Below are 18179 nucleotides of genomic sequence, written 5' to 3'. Positions count from 1 at the left end.
ATGGAGATATCCAATGAACATAAGAAAGTATGTTTAACCTCACTAGGCATCAGGGAAATATGAATCAACATCACAACATTATACTTTTTTTTAACAAATAGATAAAATTCTATGTGTGTTACTAATACACAAATTTTAGGAACACAAAAATATGTGTGTATGTGTGTGCATATGTGTTTATAAATTAAAAGTGCTGGCACATGGGACGCCTGGGTGGCTCAGTCGGTTAAGCGTCTGCCTTCGGCTCAGGTCATGATCCCAGCGTCCTGGGATCGAGTTCCGCATCGAGCTCCTTGCTCAGCAGGGAGCCTGCTTCTCCTTCTGCTTGCCACTCCTGCTGCTTGTGCTTTCTCTCTCTAATAAATAAATAAAATCTTTAAAAAAAAAAGTGCTGGCACAGATATAGGAAATAATCATTCTTATACAATGTTGATATAAGAAATGCTATAAAATTGCAGCTTCTGAGACTCTATCCAGTAAAACTTAATGCACTAATACACAGGAATATAGGGACAAAGGATGTATATCACAATATTATTTGCAGTGGCAAAAGTTAGGAAACAGCCTGACCTGTTTAACAGGAGAGTGACTGAATAAATTACAGTATTGCAGAATGTTATGTGGTGAAGCTATTAAAAATAATGAGTTAAAGCCCCATAAAATGGCCTAGAATAGTGTTCGTAATATATTATCTAAAGAATATTAAGTTGGTAAGAAACATACGGCCCTATGTTTAATAGTCAGAAAACATCTTGTATTCATGTATCATCAGGGTGATGACAAGGAATATGAACATTATCAACTTTTTTTATCTCTCTACTTTGTTTTTAAAATGTTAACTAAGAGAATGTAAAACAAGATTGAGAAAATAATGGCTTCAGTTGTGGTATATACTGTGTTTTAAAGAATATAAAGTGGGAATTTCCCAAGAGGAAGATTGGACCATCTTTGACATTATATATTTATTTGAGCTATTTGGCTCCTTCTTTTTATAGTCGTGGAGTGCTTTATTGAGGAGTTTCAAGAAGGGTCACAAGAGAGAAGTTTCAGGCCTAGAGAAGGCACTTATTAACTAGCAAAGGAAATGACAACTGTTTCATATTTTAAAGTTATATCAAATTAAATTGTGTAATATTTATAATATTTTACTTCATTCTCCCTTAATTAATCCATCAAAGGTTCTCATTCCTAGCTTCACATCAAAATTACCTATGGAGGTATTTATTTAATAGGTCTAGCACAAGATTGGACATGTATATTTATGAATAGAGAAATGTTTTCTGAGGCTCTTTACTATATGAAAACTGCAAATTAGTTGACTAAAATTATGATGATTGTGTACTATATTAACACTGTTTCTTCTCTTGAACTTTATTTTTTTAATCATTTTTTAAAGATTTTTATTTATTTATTTGTCAGAGAGAGAGAGAGAGAGAGCACAAGCAGGGGGGAGCAGTAGAGGGAGAGGGAGAAGCAGGCTCCTCACTGAGCAAGGAGCCTGATGTGGGACTCGATCCCAGGACCCTGGGATCATGACCTGAGCCGAAGGCAGACGCTTAACGACTGAGCCACCCAGGCGTCCCTCTTGAACTTTAATTTATCAAAACTTTTGTCATGAGATAATACACTTTATTTGAAAAAATATTAAAGAAAAATATTTGATTTGTGCAGAAGTTGAAGGATAGGTGTTCGGTTTAGCATTGAGAACAGTAGAGTTTCCTAACTAGTACAATTTAAATCTGTGAAAGGTTATTATTACAAAGGATGATTGTCTTTTCAGATAGCATTAGTAGTCTTTGACGATTCCCAGGTATGGTCAGGAGTTCTCTTACCTTGGAGATTTTCATATACAGATTATAGTAGTATTTTTTAAGATTGTTTAACAATAATATTCTTGCCCAAAATTATGGAAAAGTGTTAAATGAGTGCTTCCTGACCATATTCATTCCATTGCAAACTTCTAAGTTTGTCAGTTTGCTATGCTGTAGATAGTGTGTTCTTCACACCCAGTGGTGGGAATCAGAGGATCTGCCTGAGGACAAAATTGCTGCTGAAAGCACATAATTTATATTTTCATAACACCCCATATGGTAAATACCAGATTATCTGACCTTAAAGTCCCCTTTGAAGGTATGATTTCATATGAAGATATATTAATGTTTATGGAAAGTCTAGGGCTTTTCAGTTATTTTGATTGAAGAAAGTGGTAATCTTCAGGGGAAAATAATGAAATAGTCACTCTGTAACGTTGCTTATTTTACATACCATAGATAAATCAGGCATTGGCTCCTAAATAGGCAGACTTGCAATACTCTGGTCTTTCTGGACTACCTACTAGGTAAAGGTGGTTTGTGTATTTCATCAACGTTTTCCTTGCAGTGGCTGTAGTAGTTCTTATACCACAGTATGTTCTCAAGACAAAACATTATACATGTGTTTATATAACCAAAACCCTGAATGCTCTTTACTCCAGACATGTATTAGTCTTGTTGCTCTCTCTGTGTGTGTGTGTGTGTGTGTGTGTGTGTGTGTGTGTACAGTTCAATAGAATTTTTTCTAATCTTTCAAATAAAACCACATAAAAAGGGTAGTTATCTAGTTTATTTTCAACCTTTTAATTTTCTTTTTAAAAAGCTTAGAAGTAGTAATGAATGTCTTTGCATTTTCTTTCAGGTAAGAGTAGTTTTACCAGATGAGAGAATTTGACTCCTGCTCACTATAGAATAAAAATTGTTTCTCATTGTTGACTTTTCTAAATTTTTTTTGTCTTTGATTAAGGAACATTCTAGGAGATAATAAGTTGATCTTTTACATCTTTTCATCTAAACCTACTTCCCTATATTTCATTTTATTAAGCATTTGTTTAGCTATTTTTTTCTTCAATTAGATGGTACAGTTTTTTAAGTTACTCTTTAAAAATATTTTTGGAAAAGGAAATGTTCTATTTCATTAACTGCAAATGGTTTCTAGCAAAATAATAGAAATTATAAAATTAATGTATTTTTGTTTATGGTTCATTAAATATTAGAAGTGAACTACTTCAATCCATATATAGGGAAAAAGTTTAGCTTTGTGACTAATAATAGTGTTTGTTAAATTACAGACATTCTTCTGTAGCCTTTTATTTAGTTAATATTTGTTTATCCCAAGTGTTAATTAAATACAAATAATATATGAAATTTTCACTTTCTTAACAATGGTCATTTGTGATAGTAAATTATCAAACTTTACTAGTAAGATACTGAAATGCAAGCATGTATTGTTTAAAAAAATATTGTCTTCAGAAAAATTGTTGGTAAAATTAAATATAAGAAATGTTGTATTAGCTTGATTAGTAAATCTAAAATACCTACAAGCACCTATATTTGCTTCAATAATATCTTAAGTCATGTAAAAATATGGCACATCAATTTCTTCAATTAAGTAATAATATTTAATTTTAAGGGTAAAAATGGCTTAATCAAAAATTTGTAAAAACAAAATTTAAAACCCAAATTGTGAAAGGTTTCTTTATAGTTAATTATCTAGTTACATAAGTTTAAGTAGAGATTGATTTTCAAACATAGTTGAGACATCTACTTCTAAAAATATCTAATTAGTTTGGTTACATAATAAATATCAAGTCAATCCATGAATAAACTCAGAATCTTAAAATGCTTTAAGTTCCAAAATTACCTTTGTGGTTTTCATAAACAGGCATTTATTTTAATTACATGATTCTTATTTAAAACTATAATTTTAAATTTCCTTATTTGAAAATTTAAAAGTATATTTTAAATCTCATGTCATTTCTCAACTAATTTTATAATATAAATTTAAATATTTAGTAGTCTTTATGATACCACCTGACTGTAATCTTCATAAAGTGAGATCTTATCCTTTTTATTTACTCCTATAAAATTCCCAACGTCTGGAACAGTGCTTGGCACACAGTAGGCACTAAATAAATAATTATGTAGTAAATACCAGAAATGTACTAAAACTATTTTAAACAAATTATTCTGCTTTTGCACGATTTATTTATTCAGTGCCTAATTTAGGAGTAATTTTTTTTATTTCCTTTTGTTACACTGCTTTTCAAATATTAAAATAAGACAAGGTTTATATGGTAAGGGAAAAAAGCTCACCTGAAATTCGATCTCTATTATTCCCTTCATTTCAGTTTTACTTGTATATGATTTTACACTACTTAATCCAAAATCTACATACACATTTATATATATTTTAGAATTTTGTGTTATTTTCCACACAGTTATTTTTTAAGATTTTATTTATGTATTTGACAGAGAGAGAGAGCACAAGCAGGGGGAGTGGCAGGCAGAGGGAGAGGGAGAAGCAGGCTCCCCGCCGAGCAAGGAGCCTGATGGGGAGGCTCAATCCCAGGACCCCGGGGTCATGATCCGACCCAAAGCCAGGCGCTTAACGACTGAGCCACCCAGGCACCTCTATTTTCCACACTCTTTTATAATTGCATGTAGTGCCTATGCACTGTTCTGTGTGTATATTTTCTGTGTTTTGGGTTATTTCCCAGAAGGATCACAAAAGGAGAGAAACTAAGGTAAAGATTATGCTCATTTTATAACTTAATGTATACTATAGTGTGATTTCCAAGAGGCAGTGCATACTGCCACACATTTTTTAAAAGAGATTAATAGACCACTCCTGGTTCACTTATTTTTAGTGATTAATTTTGCTGATTACCTTGAATATCTTTGATTAGCAGTTTAATATTTTCTTGCCAAACACAGTTCTTTACTGTTCACTATTTAATGAATTGTTTATTCACTTTTATGGTCCCCTAGACTACCTTATCCATTCCTGTTGCTTTAAAATAACTATCTCTATGTTAACTCTCAAATTTCCTCTGATCTCCAGACCCATAGCCGATCACCTTGCTCAGTATCAACACTTAGATGTCTGATGGGCATTTCAAACTTAAAATATCCAAAATAGAATTCTTGATTCCCTCTATCCTTATCTCTCATCACTTTTCATCATCCACTTCCATGAGCAAAGTCCCTACATTTTTCACTTTTTAAATTGACATTACAGCCTTTAAGATATTGAGTTAAAAACATTAGTTTTCATATTAAAACCCCAAATATTTCAAATACATTTTTTCACTAATCAGAATTAAGAGCACTAAACATTTATCTTATTATATATACTCTGAAAGAGCTGGTCAAAGAAGAGGTGGTTTAAAATAATAACAGCAATAATAATAAGGATTTCTAAGAGACTTTTGATAATTTGACACATGGACAATGATGACAAATAGGACTTCCAGAAATTTAACCTCATTTTAGTAAAATATAGTTTAGTAAGCATTAAGATGACAGTGCTCAAAATTATTTTCATTTGTAAATAATAAGCTGCCCTAAAATGTTTTGTCATTTACAACCCTTGTGTTTTCTTTATAATTATTTGATTTCTAGTATTAATTCTTTTTTGACATACTTATGTCTAGAGTACCTAGCATCTCAACATAACAAATAGTTTAAAGTGCTTTTCTTTTCCTTGTTCTTACCTATAAAAAATTGATTTTTCCTATTTTTCTTATACCTAAGTGTATCCCTCTTTGGAATGTGATGTGATATACCTTTAAAATATGCAGCAGTCATCAAAAGAAAAAAAAACTTAGTTTCAGGTGTGCAATATAAAATTCCACATATGAGTGAGATCAGATTTGTCTTTCTCTAACTAATTTTATTTTGCTTCACTCTAGCTCCATCCATGTCACTGCAAATGGCAAAATTTCTTTTTTTATGGCTGAGTAATATTCCATTGTATATCTATACCACATCTTCTTTATCTGTTAATCACCTGATGGACACATGGGCTGGTTCCATAATTTGGCCATTGTAGATAATGCTGCTATAAACATCAAGGTGCATGAATCCTTTTGAATTAGTATTTTTGTATTCTTTGGGTAAATATCTACTAGTGCAATTGCTGGATTATAGTGCAGTTCTATTTTTAACTTTTTGAGGAACCTCCATACTGTTTTCCACAGTGGCTGCCCCAGTTTGCATTCCCACCAACAGTACAAGAGAGTTCCCCCTTCTCCACATCCTTGCCAATACCTGTTTTTTTCTTGTGTTGTTAATTTTAGCCATTCTGACAGGTGTGAGGTGGTATCTCATTGTAGATTTGATTTGTATTTCCTTGATGATCAGTGATGCTGAACATCTTTTCATGTGTCTGTCCATCTGTGTGTCTTCTTTGGAAAATTGTCTGTTTGTGTCTTCTGCCCATTTTATAATTGGATTATTTGTTTTTTGGGTTTTGAGTTTGATAAGTTCTTTATAGATTTTTGGATACTAGCCCTTTATCAGATATTTCATTTGAAAATATCTTCTCCCATTCTGTAGGTTGTCTTTTAGTTTTGTTGTTTCCTTTGCTGTGCAGAAGCTTTTTTATTTTGTAGTTTATTTTTGCTTTTGTTCCCCTTGCCTCAAGAGATATATCTAGAAAGAAGTTGCTGTGGCTGATGTCAAAGAGGTTACTGCCTGTGTTCTCCTTTAGGATTTTTATGGTTTCCTGTCTCACATTTAGGTCTTTAATCCATTTTTAATTTATTTCTGTGTATGATTTAAGAAAGTGGTTTAGTTTCATTCTTTTCATGTTGCTGTCCAGTTTTCCCAACACCATTTGTATAAACTACCAAAACTGAAACAGGACGAAATAGAAAACTTGAACAGATCAATAACCAGCAAAGAAATTTAATCAGTAGTCAAAAAACTCCCAACAAACAAAAGTCCAGGGCCAGATGGCTTCACAGGTGAATTCTACCAAGCATTTAAAAGAAGAGTTAGTACCTGTTCTTCTCAAACTATTCAAAAAAATAGAAAAGGAAGGAAAACTTCCCAAATTCATTCTATGAGGCCAGTATCACCCTTATACCAAAACCAGATAACAACTCCACTAAAAAAGAGAACTACAGGCCAATATCTCTGATGAACATAGATGCAAAAATCCTCACCAAAATACTAGAAACCAAATCCAACAATACATTTAAATAAATAAATAAATAAATAAATAAAATTAAAAAAAAAAACAAAACCATTTACCATGATCAAGTGGGATTTATTCCTGGGTTTTAACAGTGGTTCAATATTTACAAATCAATCAACGTGATACACCACATTAATAAAAGAAAGATAAGAGCCATATCATTTTCAATAGATGCAGAAAAAACATTTTAAAAGGACAATATCCATTCATAATGTTAGTGGTTTTTTAAATGACCATAAATCTGTGAGTGTTACTAGTTTCAGTAATTTTATGATAAAATTAAATATCTATATATTTATCTTTTGTGTATTTCAGCATGGTTGCAATATAATCGTTGAGTTATTTTTTTACAGTCTTGAGGTCTTCTATTTTTTTTACATTTATCATGCCATGAATTCACAGGGAATGGGATCCAGCAGCTCAGGCTCCTTTCGACTGGTTCTCATGAAATGTGCTTCTTTGGATGAGGCAGGCTGGCCCTTCAGTTGAACCCAAGTACCTTTCTCTTTGGCTTCCCTCTTTTTCTGATCCTTTTCCTTCACATGCTTCAGGAAGCTATTTCAGCTCTTTGAGTGCGTAATATGCTCAATACTTACATTAATTCTCTTGGCAAGAGTCTTACCCTTGTTTGTTTATGACAATGCCCACAGCATGCTGAGTAACACTGTAGACTCTTCCATAGTTACTTTGCCATAGTAACATTTGTGGGGCATTCCTTTTTGAACAATGCCCATTCCCTTGATGTCCACAATATCACCTTTCTTGTAGATTCACATGTTATGAGGCCAAAGGATCAACTTCTTGTTCTCTAAAAGGACTAGAGAACATATAGCGGGTACCTCTCCTCCTTCCCTTTGTGTTGGTCATTTTGGCAAATTAGTGGAAGATGGTGGCTCCGGCCAAAAGGATAGTCTTTGAATTTAGATTTTAGAGATGATAACGTTATTCTTGTTTTAAGCTATTCTTGTTTTAAGAACCCAATGTCATATTTTTTACACACATGCACATATACATGACTGTATAGCCATGATGGAATCTTTTAAATAGTTTATTATTTAGTTCTTATTAATCTATATTTAGTTTTATTTTTTAAACAGTTATCCAATTGATAACATCAACTAAGTGCAAATAACAAAAACAAAATTAGATAAGATAATGGCCTTCAGAAAGATAAAATTCTGTAAAAGAAGCAAATATCTCTTGTATGCTAATATAAGCCAGCATTGGATAAGTAACATAATAAGAAATACAGAAAAATATTTTGACACTTCGGTTTTAGGGAACCAGGATTGAGTTTACAAACTATATTGCATTTGAACTGTTCTTGCAGGACATATAAGATTTCAGGAGGCAAAAATGTATGCATTTTCGGGTGCCTGGGTGGCTCAGTTGGTTAAGCGACTGCCTTCGGCTCAGGTCATGATCCTGGAGTCCCGGGATTGAGTCCCGCATCGGGCTTCCTGCTCAGCAGGGAGTCTGCTTCTCCCTCTGACCCTCTTCCCTCTCGTGCTCTCTATCTCTCATTCTCTCTCTCTCTCAAATAAATAAATAAAATCTTTAAAAAAAATTAAAAAAATGTATGCATTTTCAGGGAAAGAACAGTGTGGAAATATAGGTAGATAACATTTGAGTCAGTTGGACCAAATGAGTAAATAATAAGCAAAGACATGGAAAAAAATGACTAATATAGAGTATATCCAAGAACTAGAAGGTAAAGTTTGGATTCAGCATGGTATACCAGTCTTAAAAGATGAAGCTGGGAAGACAAGTCAGGGACAGGATACAGAGAATTTGGAATGTCTACATAAGGATTCTAGATAATTCAGTAGGTAACTGAATGGGGGAGTCGTCACTGACAGCTGTTGAGTAGCGTTTTTTATAATGCTAAAATGAAAACTCTCCATCCATAATCTTACTAAGTTTTCTGATTTTATAGATGATGAAAATGAAGTGATTTGACAAAGGTCACACAGCAGAGCCAGGGTGAGAGCCTGTATCTTCAAACTGCCTACTCTAGATTATTTTTATAATACCACACATTTCTTTAGATAGGATAAAGCAGTAGGTCTGGGCAAGAAGCATTTTAGGGAGAAAAAAATAAAACTGTACATAACAGGATGTAGAGATCTATGGAGCAAGAAAAGGCACAGATGGCTCCCAGGTTTGAAACCTGGTGTTGGCAGTGGTGGAGGAAGGACTGGTGAAGACATATAAGAAAAGACAGCATGGTATTTTACAATAATATTATGCACGCTTATGAAAACTGTGTTGCCTTTGATTTGATTATCAAAAGTGGAGTAGATTAAACAGACTAGTAGAGAGAAGGGTGGCTTTTTGTTCTGTTTGGATACTTGTATTCATGTAGCCATCCTGTACATATTTTGTCAAATCAGTACTTTTCAGGATGGCAGTTATTTATGTGTATAAAATTTATAATCAAAAGAAAAGATACGAGGTTTTCAGTTTACTTTGGTCTGCAATTCAATATAGATCCCCAAAATGACACATGCATCTTCATTGGACACTACAAAATGGTGCCTCAGTAGCCTGAGGTGTAATACATTGGGGAAATGATAGAGATTTATTCTGTTAGATCATGTAGGGTATATCTTGGTAAAAGGTAAATTAAGTAATCCACTGTGTTTCTTCACCAGAGCTATAATGTTTTGACTTTTAGAGTATCAAGAGATACAACAAAATGTCAATATTTCTTTTGGATAGGCAAATAATATATGATATAACAAGAATGTAAAAATGTTTTCTAATATTCTGCTTGCCTGGTTATAAATTATAGAAATCCAGTGCCAAGTGACTTAAAAAGGGAGTTATATTGATCTGTGCTAGCTTTAGACATGGTTAGATTCAGATGCCAAAAATGCTGTCAGAAATTTTTCTCTCTCCATTTCTGTAGACTCCTTTTATCCAGGTTAACTTTATTTTCAGTCAGGTCCTTCCTTTTTCCATATGGTGGCAAGATAGTCACTAGTAATGTCAGGCTTGTGCTCTACTAGATTAGAAACACAGGTATCTCTGTCTCAGTGGTTTTACCAAATTCTCAGGTTAACTCATTGGACCATCCTGGGCCACATGCTCAATCCCAAATCAGTACCTGCCAGCGGTGTGGAAATTGTGATGTGTCAGGCTCTGTTATGTTTCCACTCTTAGAGTATTGGAAGGTTGTCAGCCTTACCTGAAGCACATGCACTAAGAGTGAGAGAGGGTATTTCCCAAAGGAAAATTAGGGTCTGTTGCCAGAAGAAGGAAGATCAGCATGGCTGAATGAAAGAATAAAAGAAAGGTACCCACTATTCATAGGCATTGCTTTATAAATATAAGTCCATGCATATATGGTATATAATATGGCAGCCCTTAAGTAGTCCATACTATTAATTGAGGTATCTTAAATTATAATGGAGCTTGTTTTAAATTTATATGAAAATATGGCTTTATGAAATAATTAATTTTCCTGCCATGATGATGAATTATGATTACAGACACTTTCATTGTTTTATAAGACCATAATGAGTTTTAGTTCTTATTTGGCAAAGGAGTAAATTTGTTTTGCTTACTATTTATTTTTAATTGAAACATATCAACATTAAAACCTACCTATTTGGTATTTTTAATACTGTTTATAGGATTCCCATAGAGGTTCTTCTTTGGCTGCACATAGAGAAATAGTCATTTTATTTTTTCTGAAAAGCAGTTGATACTAGTAAAATTAGCATTATTATATTGTTAATCTTATAATTATTTGATAGTACATAATTATAAATCTAGGAACAGGGAAAATTTAAGTAGACATTTTTTTCTTTAAAAACAATACTTAAGCACATGATCACTATTAAAATGGGTTTAGGTGTGAATGGAACCTCTCCAACATAGAGATAACAAACTGGTCAACCTTACAGGAATGTCTGATAAAGAACAGTATACTTCTAGAACAAAAAATGTGAAAGACGTTTAGGTACATAATAATCATTTTCTCTCAAAGATTTTCTTACCCCTTCTCCTTCCAGTTAGGCTTTGTGTCTACTTTGTACTCTTCATGTATTTATATACCAGCACTTTTAAGACTTCCCTGCACTGTTACATTTATACATCTTTTTCCACAACTAATCTAAAAGAAGGCAGGAGCAGTGTCATATATATCCTTTATCTCTAACTCCCAACACATGGCCTGGACCACTCAGTAAGCATTCCATTAATAATTGAATTGATGGTAGCAACTATAGAATAGTTCTGAAAACTGATTTGTAGCTGTCACCAGCGTATCTGATTTAGTTAGTGTATGTTACACCAAATAATGTATATGCTGCTTAGGATCAGTTTTTTTTTTTTTTATTCCTCTCAATTCTTTAGAATAAGTACATATATACTTATGTGAGTCAGTATGTGGACAGACTTCACCAATGAAAATGAAGCCATACATATAATTAAAATTTGCTATTTATCATCTCATTGGGGAAGCAAACACTATCAGTGCACAGACTTTTTCTTTGGTAAATGCTGTATTCCTATGTCTAAGAAATAAACAAGTAGCCATCTTACATAATTTTCCACCCTCCCTTTCTCTCCCCTACCCCACCCAGGATTCAGTAGCCCACTATCTCCAAGCTTCCACACTGGTGCCTCACCTCTTGGCTCTGACCTGACACATAAGATGGAAATAGAACACTACTTTTTCTAAGATACTATGCACATGGATCAATTTTTCTTTTTGCCTCAACTTCTTCTTTTCAGAGAGTTTGTTTCCTCTTTGTGTCCATATTAGATTAAATGTACAAATAGATACATATTTTTTTTTAAGTCTTCAAGGAAAAAAGTATAAATCTGAGAGGTTTTTCATTTCTTTGGGTCAAAAATAAAAGTTAGGTGACATGTTCCCTTGGCTAGGCCATTAAGTATTTACATTTTAAAAAATTTGTAATTTAATAACTTTTTATACTTATATTTTCTTAAATGTTTAATATCTGAGATCAGTAACCTTATGCAGAATTATTACTATCTAAAGTTAAGAAGTGCTACTATAAATATTAATGTGCAATCTTTAATGTTTTCTCTTAAATCATAACCCACCCTTATGTAGTTATATATGACAAATGTAAATTCTACAAACAAAAATGGGGAACCACATCAGTATTTGATAAAATAATTTATATAAGATTATTTCAAATAGTTAAAACTAAAATCCAGGGAATAGTACTTATTACATGAAGTTTGTTTTTTGTTCTTTTTTTTGTGGTCTGACAGTAATTCGAATTATAAGGACAGCTTTAATATAAAGATGGATGGCATGGTGTCGTTTTCCATTTCCAAAGAGACAGATTTTTTGGAAGATGTTTATGGTTATGAGAAGTTCACACACCATTTCTGAACTATACATTGTTTCAGAATTTTTTTTTGAATATTGAAAAGAAATAAAAATGAGGAAAGGAAAAAAGAAAAGAAAGGACAAACTAATGTGCAATAATGGCAGTGTTGTGCACACATCAAGTTCTTTTGGAAGAATAGAACTAGTACAAGAGTTTTTACCAAAAAAGCTGTGGATGCAGTAAATATAGTATGAGACTGGTGTGCGATGTAATATAAATTAATGTCATCTTCACACATCTCATAAAAGCTTAAGGTGATTTTAGAATGGATGTTATAAATTTATACATTTCATTGCTTTTTACTGACAGTCAATAGGACAGTTCCCATAGTTGACCTTTCATGTGCTCTTCTCTTCTTGGGTTATAATCATGCAGGTAATCATTACATTGGGCAAAACAACAGTGATATTAGAATTTAAAATAATTTAGGAACAGTTCTTATGAAAGTTTTGGTTAACTAATGTATTTTTCTTCATAAAAATTATGTTAAAACATAAAAATTATGTTAAAAACTACAGTTTGCCAGTATATAAATGTTTTCAACTATATAAAAAATGTTCTGATTTTAAAAAGAAGTACTTATTTATAAAATATAATCATATTTAACATTCAGACATCATATTTAACAATCCTTAAAAGTAAATTTTCTCAGTACTTCATGTGCACAGGATAAAATGTAAGGATGATTCTAATTCATCTTTATAATTAGTGTAAGAAGTAATCATGGTTTAACTTCCTAATTATACTTTAACATACTGCAGCATTTCAGACAAATAATTTTCTATGAAAAAGTCTGTGAACAAAATTAACAAATTAACATGTTTTAAAAAATTATTTCTCAGCCTACTTCTTGAAACTGAATGCACTTAATCAGGAGGAATATGAAGGATATATTTGACATTCCTAAGAAATGTTTCTAGAAAATTTAGAATGTTTTCAATAAAATGAAATTATTTTATAGACAAATTGGAATGAAACAAAATCCCATTCCTATAAATTATATGTATGGAAAAAAAAGTTGTGTGTGTGTGTACATGTGTGTTAATACACGTAAACATATTTATGAGGTGACCCAGTCTAGAATTCGAATTTATACTTTTGCTGCTTGATACCTTCAAGAGCAAAATTGCCAGAAATGCATGGCTGTATTTCTTTAAAATATTTTTACCCAAATCTGTGTTTTAAAGATAGCATGGCAATACTTGCTGAAAACTAGCTAATGAAATACTTCATAGCATATCTCAACTAAATTCCTGCTCAGATTTCAACAAGTCACTTCAACCTACCATTTTAACATCTAGAACAAGGAAAGCAATTACTTTAGTGCTTTGTCAGTGACACAACACTCCCAGTTTTTGATCTTCCCAGTGAGTCACAAAACAGTGCCACGCCTATTTTTGTGCTACCAAAATAAAATTTTTAATATTTATATTTTAATTTCGGGGGTTAGGAAAATACCTTCCTGATTTTATCCTTTTTATAATAGTATTTGATTGTAATTAAATAAATCCAAATAGGCTAGGTTTTGTGGTTGGATGTTTCGATACAAATAAACTAAAATGCCTCTGTTCATATGGTCACATCCTATCATTGCAATTATTCCTGTGATTTCAGTAAATTTTTAGTAACCTTTGATAATATGGTTGTAAGCCCTATTTTTTAAAATGTAGCTAAACTGCCAAAAAAGAGAATTATCTATGTAAATAAAATAGTCATTTTACAAATTTAAGTAGAACATCCGGGTAATATCATACTCAAATATCATTCTTCACCTCCCTAAAATGATGGAAATTTTTTATCTTAACTATTTAGAAATGTCTGTTATTTTGATAAAGTTATGTGTTGTGTGTCAGTTTAATTGAAAAATCAAAATACCACTAGTAATAATTTTGTTGACCTCTGAATATATTAGTCATGAAACAAGGTTTGAATAACACAAGAATTGGAACATGAAATTAATTTTCCGAAGAGACTCAAGCTAAAACTTTACAGCTTTTATCTTTACTAACTTTGCATCACAATCCTGCACTCTTTGCTTTTGTATGTTTTAGACCAAAGGTATTCTTAAAGCTACAAAAAGTGAAGAATATCAACAGTATTTTTATTTTGGCGCTATATAAAAATGTTACCATTGGTGTATAGTTATTGATACCCATTTTTTAGAACATACTAATATCTTATAACTTCTGCAATGCACAAAGACTCCGGGAAAATTTTTAATGATTTTAAACTGAAATTGCTTTTTCTTTTGGAAATTCTGATTTTACAAGATAATTGTATTAAAATGCGGCAAAAGTCGCTTTAGAGGTTGTGATATTTCTATCTTCCATAAATTATGTTTAAACTAATTTTCAATTTATTATTTTACTTTTTCTAGGATAGCAAAGTAATATAATGTGTATGCACAGAACAGAAGTATTATTTATACGTATTTTTTTTAATTACAGGTAAAGATTATAGTTCCCAACAGCACAGCAGGTCTGATAATAGGGAAGGGAGGTGCTACTGTGAAGGCTATAATGGAGCAGTCAGGGGCTTGGGTGCAGCTTTCCCAGAAACCTGATGGGATCAACTTGCAAGAGAGGGTTGTCACTGTGAGTGGAGAACCTGAACAAAACCGAAAAGCTGTTGAACTTATCATCCAGAAGATACAAGAGGATCCACAGAGTGGCAGCTGTCTCAATATCAGTTATGCCAATGTTACAGGTCCAGTGGCAAATTCCAATCCAACCGGATCTCCTTATGCAAACACTGCTGAAGTGTTACCAACTGCTGCTGCTGCCGCAGGGCTATTAGGACACGCTAACCTTGCTGGCGTTGCAGCCTTTCCAGCAGTTTTATCTGGCTTCACAGGCAATGACCTGGTGGCCATCACCTCTGCACTTAATACTTTAGCCAGCTACGGATATAATCTCAACACATTAGGTTTAGGTCTCAGCCAAGCAGCAGCAACAGGGGCCTTGGCTGCAGCAGCTGCCAGTGCCAACCCAGCAGCAGCAGCAGCCAATTTGTTGGCCACCTATGCCAGTGAAGCCTCAGCCAGTGGCAGCACAGCTGGTGGCACGGCGGGGACATTTGCATTAGGTAGCCTGGCTGCTGCTACTGCTGCAACCAATGGATATTTTGGAGCTGCTTCTCCCCTAGCTGCCAGTGCCATTCTAGGAACAGAAAAATCCACAGATGGATCAAAGGATGTAGTTGAAATAGCAGTGCCAGAAAACTTAGTTGGTGCAATACTTGGCAAAGGAGGGAAAACATTAGTGGAATACCAGGAGTTGACTGGTGCAAGGATACAGATCTCCAAAAAAGGAGAATTCGTACCTGGCACAAGGAATCGGAAGGTAACCATTACTGGAACACCAGCTGCAACACAGGCTGCTCAGTATTTAATTACACAAAGGATCACATATGAGCAAGGAGTGCGGGCTGCCAATCCTCAGAAAGTGGGTTGAGTGCCCCAATTATACATCAGATTGTTTTAACCCCTCCTTTACCCCATTTTCAAGAAGGATGTACTGTACTTTGCAGAAGTGAAGTTTTTCTGTTATTAATATATAATTATGCAAATGAATGCGACTATGTTGACAATGTGTATATGTAAATAATATGTGTTTTACCAGATGTTTCATAGAAAGAATTTTTTCTTGATCTGTTTTGTTCTCTATACTTTGCTTGTGTATATTTGTCAGAGGTGTTTCTAGTGTAAGATTTAAGCCTGCCATTTTACCAGCATTATTGTAGTTTAATGATTGAATGTAGACAGGGATATGCGTATAGTTTTCAGTATTAGTTCTAGATAACACTAAATTAACTACTGTTAGGTTGAGTATGGTGGGGTCAGTGACCTAAAATGGAGTGAGGCCAAAGCACTGTCATGTAAGTCTTACTTCCTGCTTAGGGCACAGTGAAGTAGGAGACAATATTTTGAAAATAAGTTTTAAATTTAAAATGATCAAAAAGCAATATAGTTGCATAAAAGCACTGTAAAATATTTAAAAGGTTAAAACTGTGGAAAATTATATTGGTAAGTTTACAGATCAATAAAAGCACCTGTTCTCCATCTGAACTAGACAATGGAAATAATGCTGCATGCTGGCCATGGCCCATTCTTCATCATTTGTAAGTTCAACAAAAGTTCTCACATGGAGTCCCACCTCTTCAGAGGTTTGTACATTTGTTTTTAAGCACTGAATTCACTACTGATCCCATCGCCTGGCCAGTAGAACAGTCATTACTCCATTAACATCCTCACTGTTTAGACACATAACTGTGGTACAGTGTATTGGAAATTTTATAAACAAAAGTGAAAGTGCCAACAAATTATTGATAGCTGATAATGTTTCATTATCTGCAACTGCTTGATAAGTATGTTGCATTTTAAGAGCTTATAATTGTGTATAATTTGTTAACACTAGAAACCTATTAGTATTGTGAATGTAGATTTTACTGTGAAGCTATCTGTGATTTAGCTGTTTGCTCCCATGATGGAGTCTTTGCAGCATGGCGCTAGCAGCCAATGCAGTTTCTAATACTCGGTAATTTGCATGTTTTGTGGAGCATTTTTATGTCACCAACCAGACAGTATTTCCTGCATGCTTATTTAGAAGAGGCAGTTTATCTTGAGAGGTAGTGTGATCTACCTTTGTCAGGCTTTTTGACAGGTCATTTCAAAGTAAGCCTTTGTTCCCAAGACCCAACAACTGTCACCCTCTTCTGTACCTCTCCTGAGTGCCAACTGTCCAGGCCATTTGACACACCATCTGTTAACCTCTGAGTTTGCCCACTCAAGGCCACTCATAGGGGCATCCATCCCCAAGCACCTCCTCATGCTGTGCATGCAGTCTTAAATTCAATGGACAAAAATAAAATGCTGGCTACCTCTGGATCATCTGGCTGAGCAACTGAATTACAAAAGAGAATTACTTCCATCTCAACTTCAACCCATTGATTACGTCCATCCTAGCAAGCTAAATGGCATCCCAGCTGCTCCTTTCTGTGCAACCAATTAAAGAACAATGAGTGTGATGCTCCATGTCTGAATTTCGTCCAGCCTCTCTCTGAACTGTGATCTTTGTCCTCATGAACTTTCCCTTTTGTTCATTGAACTATATGGACTCTTCATTTCATATTGATTTACTGTGCAATTTACTTTTGGACATTGAGAACTTGAAATTATTTCCTGATCCCTTCCCCTTCCACTATTAATAATTCATTTCTGTCAAACTGTAAGAGTAGATTCATTTTTTTTTTTAGTTTTTAACATTGGACTGTTATTTCATTTAGAGTTCTCTATCTCTAAATATTTATTTAGAGAATGATTTTAAAAGGGAATGATATGCTTGTTTAAATGAAAGAGAAAAGCTGTAGTAAACTGTGTTAATTGGTAATGACTATTTATCGTCGATACTCTGTAGCTGTGTAAGTTTTGACAAATAGTGTATCTCGTGGAATCAGTGGTTAGCATTGCCGCTATTATATTTACTCATTTTATCATTATAAATGTGCTTAGTTCATCATGTAGCATCACTTGTCTCCCGTCTCATTTTTTCCTTGCATGTCACAAGTCTCAGATCATTTATAATACATTAACAGTAAATAATATCTATGTAAATTTCTTTCACCATGCTGTCTCAGAGTCAGCAGTGAACAAAGGCAAAGATTGGGGCCCCACTTAGTTGAAAAAGAGAAAGGAAGTAATCTAGGATGTGTATTAGAAGCATTTCAAATGTTGGGTCTTTAAAATGTTTTGTTCAGTCTTAGCAAATCTTCAACCTTTTATTTCAAAATTCC

The 18179-nt window shown here is 33.5% G+C and overlaps 1 protein-coding gene across 3 annotated transcripts in view; it reads left to right on the top strand.

Moving 5' to 3' along the window:
• NOVA1 (NOVA alternative splicing regulator 1) overlaps positions 1-17909 on the top strand; it is a 151821-nt gene extending 133912 nt beyond the window's left edge. For all 3 annotated transcript variants that reach the window (XM_025869152.2, XM_025869151.2, XM_073895010.1), the window contains one exon: positions 14837-17909. In XM_025869152.2, the coding sequence (XP_025724937.1) occupies positions 14837-15841 (1005 nt within the window). In that variant the 3' untranslated portion in view covers positions 15842-17909. The remainder of the gene's footprint in view (positions 1-14836) is intronic.
• The last annotated feature ends 270 nt before the right edge of the window (positions 17910-18179 follow it).

Source organism: Callorhinus ursinus, unplaced genomic scaffold, assembly GCF_003265705.2.
Source record: "Callorhinus ursinus isolate GAN/ISIS: 27379988/994484 unplaced genomic scaffold, GSC_fseal_2.0 scaffold8, whole genome shotgun sequence".
In the NCBI taxonomy this organism is placed as follows: Eukaryota; Metazoa; Chordata; class Mammalia; order Carnivora; family Otariidae; genus Callorhinus; species Callorhinus ursinus.
Note: the sequence above shows the minus strand (reverse complement) of the source record. Positions and strands in the feature narration are given on the sequence as shown.